This window comes from Chrysochloris asiatica, unplaced genomic scaffold (assembly GCF_000296735.1).
Source record: "Chrysochloris asiatica unplaced genomic scaffold, ChrAsi1.0 scaffold00034, whole genome shotgun sequence".
Lineage (NCBI taxonomy): Eukaryota > Metazoa > Chordata > Mammalia > Afrosoricida > Chrysochloridae > Chrysochloris > Chrysochloris asiatica.
In genome coordinates, this window is record NW_006408552.1 from 913644 (window position 1) to 923530 (window position 9887).

The window sequence follows — 9887 nt, forward strand, 5'->3', positions numbered from 1 at the left end:
GGTTCGCAGCCCGATTCGTAACCACTACGCTACCAGAGCTCCTTCGCAGTAAGTGCATGAAGGCCTCCTAAACCCAGGGACCCCAGAGAGCTCAGATGCTGAGTGTCTTACTTCTCCCAGTCATGGTCTCTCACTGAGGTGTCTGCAGCGGAGGGACTCTATAATTCACTCATGTGCAGTGACCAACAGCAGACAGCGTGCTGGATTCATGGTGGAGACGAGCTGGACAAGATTTTCCATATACTGTTGTTCACGTTCTTCACTCAGCAGGGCACTTCCATTACCTGACACCAGAGGGCGCCTTTCTCATCAGACTCTATATGAATGGTGCCTCCTGGAATTGTGCACTCTCTACCTTGAGAGTGGCACATGGTGACCCTGCCAGTAAGAAGCCTAAGTGGTTGTTAAGTGCCATCAAGTTGGTTCCCACTCATAGTGACCCTGTATAGGGTTTCTGAAGAGCGGCTGGTGGGTTTGAACTGCCAATCTTGTTGTTAGCAGCCCAGCGCTCATCCTACAGCGCCACACCAGGACTTCAGAGCCTAAAATGGGTCCATAAATGGCGGAAGTGTAAAGGAAGGAGACAGCGGTTGTCAGGTAGCGCTAAGATTTGGGCTTTGAAGAACTGGGGTAGCTTGTGTGGGAAGGCAATCTTGGCAGAAGGCCCAAAGTGAGCAAAGGCCTAGAAGCCACAAATCACGGAACTGAAGGGAGAATAGGCGTGTCTGGGTTCTCTCTCGTGCTACCATAACGGAAGTACCACAAGTGGATGCTTTCACACTTTAGTGAAAGTCTCTCACAGTTTAGGAGGCTGCACGGCTGAATCCAAGGGAAGTCGCTCTCACGCTGTCTGCCAACTTCGGGACAAAGTCATTATCTCCTTTCAACATCTATGGGCCAGACGTGCCTTGGATTGTACCTTGGCAGCAGTCTTCCTCTGAGTCTTGGAAGTTCTCAATGTAGGGATTCCAAAAGATGCACAGAGCTCTGACTTTTCTTTCTGGATAGTTGTCAGATACTTCCTTCGCTGCTCACTTCTCTCTCCTCTCATCGCTTGAAAGGTAAAAGGTGATTCAGGCCACACCCCTGGGAAACACCCCTTACAGTGAGTCAGTGCTGTGATCTGAGTCTGCATGTTGCATTCCACCCTAATCCTGCCTCAAGAATACAGCACACATCATTTACTTTTCTTTAACATAAGCTACTCCTACCTCAGGTATTTCCCATCACCTCATATGCATGAGAAAGCTAGACAAGAAGTAAGGAAACCTGGAGAAGAATCTGGTTTGTTTGAATAGTGGTATTGGAAAAGAATATTGGATCGCCACAGACTGCCCGAAGAACGAACCAATCTATTTTGGAAAAAATATAGCCAGATTGCTCCTTAGGAGGGAAGATAACCAGACTTCATCTCACCTGCTTTGAGTATGTTATCAGGAGGGACCAGTCCCTTGGAAAAGGACATTCACACTTTGCAAAGTCGAGGGGTCAGTGAAAAAGAGGCAGAGTCTCCATGACTTAGGTTGACACCATGACTTGTGACAATGGGCTCAGACATAACAATTGTGAAGATGCTGCAGATCTCCGCAGTATTCTCTTCTGTTGAACGTAGGGTCACTGTGAGTAAGAACTGAGGCGATGGCTCCTAACAACAACAACAACAGCAACAATCTTGCCTCGCTAAGTACGGGCAGAGACTAGGATTTTACAACACACAGGACAATTCTATCAAATCGAAAAATGGAGGACAATCACACAATCCTGGGAATCATGGCCTAGCCAAGTTGACACATATTTTGGGGGATGGGATAGTTTAATCCATGACAGACTGGTAAATTAGGCTGATGGTAGAGCACAGAGGGTTTGACTTCCGAGGCAGTGGGGAGTCACTGAAGACTTCTGCTCAAGGGACATGAAGCAAACAAGACGGTTCAATGGGAAAATGACCCTAATGGCAGGATGAGGCCTGTACTGGGAAGGTCAGTGAGGAAGACTGGTTCAGCACCACGGCAGATGCAGTGAGCCCTGAGTAATGGAATGGTGGGCCTCACAGGGCCTCTGCCATTGAGGACGAATCAATAGACTTTACTGGACTTTAGCCAAGAGCACCTGGGTTGAAGTCAGAACCGAAACGAACCTGCTTAGTAGGGTTGCTACAACTTAGGGGTTGGGTATGGGCTGGACCAATACCTTCTCCTGTCCCCTCGTGCCCGAGTTGAGTCACAGCTTTCTCTCCAAAAGTCCAAGTACCACCCCTGTCCAGCAGTCCTCAGGACCTAGGGGCTGGTACTCAAGGCTGGTCACCCTTCCCTTCTGGAAGGCAGGGGCGACGCCTTTGCTCTGGGCCTGACAAACTGCTGGGAGAGGAGGAGCAGATCTGATAGGTCAAAAGCCGCCTCCTCTCTTTGTCTCCTCCCTTTCCAGACTGTGTCCACCCCTCAATCTGTCCCTGGCCCCCTCTCCATGGTCGGGTCAGGGCATGACGCAGCAGTCAGGGGACGGGGAGAACAGAACCCTAGGGATGTGGCGGGGCTCGGGGAAGGACACACATGCGGACGTGTGTGGACGTGAGGGTGTGTGTGCATGTCCACAGCTGGACCCTGGACAAAAAGCAGAGCCTGGCTCCTAGAACAGAGAGGGGCTGGGAGACACCCGGGCTTGAAAAGAGGTATTAGGACCAGAGGGCATAGTGGGGTATACAGGGAACCAGGATTGAGGAGAACCCCAAAAGGGGCAGACGCAAGGTGACATGGAAGGCATGGGAGTGGGGTTCTGGGCCAAGTCAGGTCCCTATTACTTCCAGTAAGAACCACTTCTGGAACCTCTAACTCATAGCCTTGCCTCCACTGTCTGCCCCCCATCCCCATTAGTCATTCTTTGATCCTACGCACCCCTCCCCTCTGCATACCTATGGTTCTCTTCCTCACCTCAGACAGGTCTTTACCTAGATCACCTCCATGGGGTATCTTTGATTCATGGAGTGAGAGTAGAACGGACCATCATTTCTCAGAAGTAAAACACCAGGTCTTTTTTCAAGTCACCTCTGGGTGGATTTGAACCTCTAACATTGCCCTGACTGTTGTTGTTAAGTACCAACGAGTTGGGTCCACCTCATCTCGACCCTGTATTGCAGAGTGGAGAATGTCCAGCCCATACACCATATGGTAGTGATGGTTATGTGCCGTGGAGTCGGTTCCAACTCATAGCGACCCTGCATAGGGTTTCTGAGGCTGTATATCTTTACAGGAGCAAAAAGCTTCATCTCTCCCATGAAACGGCTGGTAGTTTCAAACTGCTGACCTTGAGGTTAGCAGTCCAACTCGTAACCACTACATTACCAGAGCTCCTTGTGGGCCACATTGTTGTTGTTGTTAAGTGCCATCGAGTCGATTCTGACCCATAGCGACCCTGTACAGGGTTTCCGAGGGTGTAAATCTTTACGGGAGTAGAAAGCCTCATCTTTCTCCCGCGGAGTGGCTGGTAGTTTCGAACCGCTGACCTTAAGGTTCGCAGCCCGATTCGTAACCACTACGCTACCAGAGCTCCTTTCGGCCCACAAAATCTTTTAGTCTGGCCCTACCAAGGCAACTACAATTCTAGCCACCACATTAAGGGTGAGTTGATTAAACGTTTGACCAAATATAGCAGGCTAATTTAAAAAAAAAATGGTTTATTGTGAATTATGTGATAGTTTACATGGGAGAACATTAGCTTTACATCCATCCTATTGTATATGTTTCATTGCCATGGTTACAATCCCCTCCCTGCATCATCAAACAACCAAAGGATATACCCCACAAACTTAGCAGGCTAATTTTTTTTTTTTTTTTAATTATGTGATAGTTTACATGGGAGAACATTAGTTTTACATTCATTCTATCGTATATCGTCTCTCATTGCCATGGTTACAATCCCCTCCATGCAATCCTTCCTCCCCCATCCCCCCATACCCCCAGGTCTTCAACACACAGTCACTCTCCCTCTCTGGATCTAAAGTCTCCAGCTGCTCCATCGCTCCACATCATCATCTCTGGCTCCATTTCAGGCATCACTGCTTCTCTGGGTAGGGTCCCGCTCTCTGCTCTTCTCCCTTGATGGTCCTAGGGACCTCCGCTAGCAGGCTAATTTTTAAGTTGATAATTTTGTATGGCCTGTGAATGATGTTATAGATTTTGGCAGAAAAAAACTTTCCCCACCCCTGCTGTATAGAGTTTCTGAGGAGCAATTGGTGGGTTTGAATGACCAACCTTGAGGTTACCAGTCCAGAGCTTATTTTACAGCACTGTGTAATAAGGGTACTTACTTACTGGTGATGAGGGCAGGTACTCCCCACCAGGACAACCTCCCCCAACACTTCTGATCTCTGTCAGTGACTTTTCTCCTTGTTTTTATTGTCCTTTGCCATGCTGTATTTCTTAGAAGAGAATCCTGGTGTGGCGTTGTAGGATAAACACTGAAATGCTAACCGCAAGGTCAGTGGTTCAAACCTACCAGCCCTTCCTTGGAAACCCTGTACAGGGTCATTATGAATTAGAACTGACTCCATGGCACTTAACAACAACAACAACAACATTTCTTAAAGGTAGCATAGTGGTTTATGTGTTGGAATCTACCAGCCACTCCTTGGGAAAAAGATGAGGCTTTCTGCTCCTATAAAGATTTACAGCCTCAGAAACCCTACACAGGGTTGATAGGACTCAACAACACACAATCACCATCACCAAATTCGTTTTGTGTTTATTGTCTATCTCCCCACTAGCATATCAGCTCCAGGATGGGAGAAATACTTAGATTTCATTCGCTGCTTCATGCTTGGTCAAGAGTAGGTAAAAAGTTGAGTAGAACTTCGCTCCACTGGGTCTTCAAGCCTGTGAACTTTTAAGAAACAAATCGCTAGCCCCCTTCCTCCAAGGTGCCTTTTGAAGGGTTTAAACTGCCAACTTTCCCATTAGTAGTCAAGCGCTTAACCAGTCGTGCCATTCAGGGACTTATTCATAAATATTTTGAAATAAATGTCTCACCTGCTTCTAAACCAAATCCAAATGGTTTAGAGTAGCGCCTCTTTACAACCTGGATCTTCACTAACTCGCTGTTGTAAAGTGCTGTTGAGTTGGTTCTGACTCATAGCGACCCAGTACAGGGTTTCTGAGGAGCAGTTAATACGTTTGAACCACCAACCACACGATCGCTGCTACATTTGAAATCATTGATGCTACCACTCACTGTACCAATCCATCTTGTTGGGGCCCTCCTCTTTTTCTTCAACACTTGACTTTAACCAAACATAATCTCCTTCTCCAGGGACTGGTCTCTCCTTATAATATGTCCAAAGTACAAGAGCAGAAATTCTGGCTCTACTTCTACAGATTGAATCAATAAGATGTAACAATACAACCACACCCACTTCTCTCTCCTAGACTCCCTAGTACAGCCTGCCCTCCATTCACTTTACTAATCAGTTGACTTCCAAACCACTTCACAGGTCTTCCCACAGAAATTCCATCATGCTTCAAGACTGAGTTCATTGTCACTTCCTCCATCAATTTCTGCCTTATTCTTCCAGTTAGAAGTGAGCTCTGTCCCTTTCCCAAATTCTTACAGTTTAGATCTGCAAACTCCAGCCCTCATATGCTGCCTGGAGGACTTACGTATAAGCGACAAACTGCAAGAGGGCAGGAACTAGGTCTTAACACATTTTTTTTTTTTTGTCCTGTGAAGTGTTTTGCACAAAGGAGGCACTGAATGCATAAATGTTGTTGTTAGGTGCCATAGAGTCGGTTCTGACTCATGGCGATCCTACGCACAACAGAAGCCAACACTGTCCGGTGCTGCTTCAACCTCACAATCCTTGTGCTTGAGCCCATAGCTCCTGCCACTGTGCCGATCCATCTCATTGGGGGTCTTCCTCTTTTTATGCTGACCCTCCACTTTACTAAGCACGATGTCCTTCTCAAGGAATTGGTCCCTCCTGATAACATACGCAAGTATGAGAGACGAAGTCTAGCTATCTTGGCTTCTAAGGAGCATTCTGGCTGTACTTCTGGCAACATAGATTTGGAAGTCCATGGTACTTTTAATATTCTCCTCCAACACCATAACTCAAATGCATCAATTCTTCTACAGTCTTCCTTATTCATTGTCCAACTTTCACATGCACATGAAGCTATTGAAAATATCATGGCTTGGGTCAGGTGGACCTTAGTCCTCAAACTGACATCTTTGCTCTTCAACACTTTAAAAAAACCTTGTGTGGCAGATATGCCTAAAGCAACATGTTGTCTGATTTTTTGACAGCTGCTTCCATGAGTAGAATGTATCTAACATCAGGGGACAGCATAGGGAATGAAGGAATACATACGTGGAAACCAGTACTTGTAAGACTTTTTCTGTCTTTTATGAAAGTACTGTGAGGTGAAGCTGATATGTTCATTGCACCCATTTAATAGGTGAGGACACTGAGGACAGAGATCATTTTCCAAGATTTGAGAAGCCAATTAGCCTTGGATTCCTGATCCAGGGAGCTTGAAGGTTTCCAGAAGCCACAGTCTTAGCTGCAAATTCAAATTCCCATTTATCTTGGGGAACCTCTAGATTCAGGGTTCTTGTAATCCCGGCTAACCTGTCACAGGTGGAAAAGATAGATGTGCCCCTGCATACCATGTATCTTGTGTCCCAGATATTATGCTTCTGTGTTTGGGGCACCTAGAAAGTGAGAGATGTGCCCCAAACTTCTCAACACAGGCATCACTGGTTTCTAGACCTTGTAGTGGGATCGTGAGAAGGAAGGCCACCGGCTTGGCCCCGAACTGGGAATCCCTGAGGGGAAGTATCTGTCCCCAATCTCCCGCCTGTCCCCAAACCATACTCTTCTCCCTTTCGCCTACTTTCCCCTCCCAAGAACCCAGGGGTCCTGTGGGCAGACCCGGGCTACACCCGCATCTGCCACAGCTCAAGCTCCCGCCCCAGCCAGCCCTGGACCCAGGCGTTCTGCCCCCTGCTCTGACCCCGCGTGGCCCCCACCTCTGGCGACCCCTCACGCACACACCCCCACCCCCACACACGCACGCACACATGCTGATAATAGCCCCGACCCCCAGCTGGAGCCGCACAGTCCCCGAGCCAACCCTGGCCGCTCGCTTCGCCGCTCCTTCCTCGCGGACCCTGGCCGGGGGCACTACGCTCGCTGTCCTCCGACCCCTGGCTCGGCGGCCGGGACGTGCCCGAGCCCCCAGCACAGTGACCCCCTCCTTCCAGCCAGTGGGGCTAGCTTTGCCCCGCCAAGCTTCCCGGGATGCGGGTTCCCGGCATAGGCGCCGGCCGAGCCCCAGGTCACTGAGGGGTCCGGGCAGGCACGGAGATGGGGGCACTCGGTGAGTACTCGCAGGCTGGGAGACCGTCCATCCAACCGAGGCCCGCCCGCCCGGGACCCCTGTTTGTCGAGGGATTTACCACGGGGGTTGTGGACTGGGAGATGACTGAGCTCAAGGACCCACGACTTGCCAAGGACCCCGGGAGGGGGGGAACAGTCTGCACGTGTGGCAGGAGTCGGCGCGTCCCTCTGGAAGGCAAAAATCTAACCTGGAGACGGGGGACAGGCTTGTGGGTTCCAGGAGAAGAGGGGCTGCTCTGCGGGTCTCGGAGTCACAGCCCAGAGCTGTGAGAGGGGAAGCCTCTTTCAACCCGGGATTGAAGTTTGGCCCCAGAAGTGGATGCCGGTAGTTGGGGGTGGGGTGGGGTGGGGTGTGCGCCGGGCAGCGCTATTGAATGAAGGCGAGGGAGGCCGAACCTGAGCGCCGCAGGGAAGGTTGGGGTCAAGAGGGAAGGGCTGGGGGCAGGGGAACAGCGGAGTGTGTGAACCTCCCCTCCGTGCCCCTGGCTTCCTTTTCTAGAATATCCTACTCTGTTGCTACTCTTGCCCTTGCTACTGTTTCCTCCGGGCCCCCCAGTCCTGGGCTCCCCACCACGCCTCATCTGTGACAACCGGGTCTTGGAGCGGTACATCCTCGAGGCTAAGGAGGCTGAGAACGTCACGGTGAGGCCTAGCCCAGAACAGTCACTCTCAGGGGCCCAAGTGTCTCCTCCAGACCCAGGAATCAATAGGGACTCCTTCCTGGCACCGTGTACTAGGGTGGTGGGGGAGCCAGAAACCCAATAACAAAGCTGGAACCTAGCAGCCACAGAGCGCCTTGCGGTGGGTGGGCCTTCCGGAGATCCCTGACCCCCAGAGGTGTGCCTTTCAGGTGGGCTGTGCTGAGGACTGCAGCTTGGGTGAGAATATCACCGTCCCAGACACCAAGGTTAATTTCTATGCCTGGAATAGGATGGAGGTTAGTTCATGCTTTCTTCTTCTTGGACATTTTGTGAACCTGATCCAGGTGGGAGGGAGAATGACAGGAGGGGAGGCTGGCTGAAATCCATTCATTCATCCATGCATTCAGCAAACCTACTGTATGTAGAAGTCCTGCCTGGTGTGGTGCTGTGGGATAAAGCACTGGACCGCAAGGTCAGCGGTTCAAATTCAACAGCTGCTCCTTCGAAACCCTATACAGGGTTGCTATAAGTCAGAATTGGCTCGATGGCACTTAACAACAACAACAACTAAGCGTGGTGCTTGGGGCTGCTGAGAGGAACAGCTGGCCCCTCATCTATGATCCCCCTAGGTCAGCCAGCAGGCCATGGAAGTTTGGCAGGGCCTGGCCTTACTTTCAGAAGCTATCTTTCGGGGACAAGCCTTGTTGGTCAACTCCTCTGGGCCTTCGGAAATCCTGAAGCTTCACATGGACAAAGCTGTCAGTGGCCTACGCAGCCTCACCTCCCTACTTCGGGCACTGGGAGTGCAGGTGAGTAGGAGCCGATTCTGCCTGCACTTTGTTTGCCCTTTCTGTTTCTGTAAAATGGGGAGAAGGGACCCTGCAAAGGAATGCTGGCACTCTCTTCACTGTCCCAGTTCCCTAAGGGGTCCCAGGCACTGCGGTGACCTCCTGCTTTGTCCTTGGCAGAAGGAAGCCACCTCCGTTCCAGATGCAGCCTTAGCTTCTCCACTCCGAACATTCACTGTGGATACTTTGTGCAAACTTTTCCGAATCTACTCCAATTTCCTCCGGGGAAAACTGAAGCTGTACGCAGGGGAGGCCTGCAGGAGAGGGGACAGGTGACCAGATGCCCCACCACCTCCATCACCACCGCTGCCTCTGCCATACCTTCCTCGCCATCACTCCCAACTCCCCTCCAGGGGCTAGCCACGCAGCGCCAGCCTGTCCAAGGGCATACTCCAGGGCCAGGTGACTTCTCAGGGGCCAGAAGAAGTGTCCACAGCTCAACTCTGCAAATGAAGGACATCACAGGGCTAGCTTGAGACCCTGGAAAGGAGGCATTAAGAGCAGAGCAGCTTTAAACTCAGGGACAGAACCATGCTGGGGAGACACCAGTGCCCCGCACACACTGAGTGGGAGGCCAGGACCTGCTTTGGACAGAAATACCTTTATTATTATTATTTTTTTGGGTACCTACTAAGTAGGGGCAGGATGAAGTGGAGAATTTAGGTGGCAAACCATGAATTCTCCAGGCTGATGGGGACTCCCGTGGCACAGAGCCCAGTGGGGAAGAGGTTGATGGGAGCCGTGAAGATGTGATTAAGGGCTGGCCCTTGGTTTTCATGGGGTCTGAGTGTTTTGCGTTTTCAATCTCACTGGCAAGAACTGAAACTACCACCATATCTCTAGGCTTTTCTGGTTCCCCAGGAGCCCCTACTTCCTTGGTTTTGCCCCACAGTTGCAGCAGACCTGGGAAGTCAGTGTGGAGGGGGGTCAGGCCCTACGTGCTGCCTTGCACGGTCTGGCTGACCTCTTGACCCCACTGGGCCTGAGGCCACAGCTCTGCCCACGCTG

At 50.7% G+C, this 9887-nt stretch overlaps 1 protein-coding gene across 1 annotated transcript; it reads left to right on the forward strand.

Moving 5' to 3' along the window:
• Positions 1 to 1959: 1959 nt before the first annotated feature.
• On the forward strand, positions 1960 to 9155 carry LOC102839176. Its single transcript, XM_006859818.1, has 7 exons — positions 1960 to 1979; positions 2425 to 2567; positions 6899 to 7339; positions 7890 to 8032; positions 8241 to 8327; positions 8661 to 8840; positions 9000 to 9155. Exons 1-7 carry the CDS (start codon positions 1960 to 1962, stop codon positions 9153 to 9155), a joined length of 1170 nt encoding a protein of 389 aa, XP_006859880.1.
• The last annotated feature ends 732 nt before the right edge of the window (positions 9156 to 9887 follow it).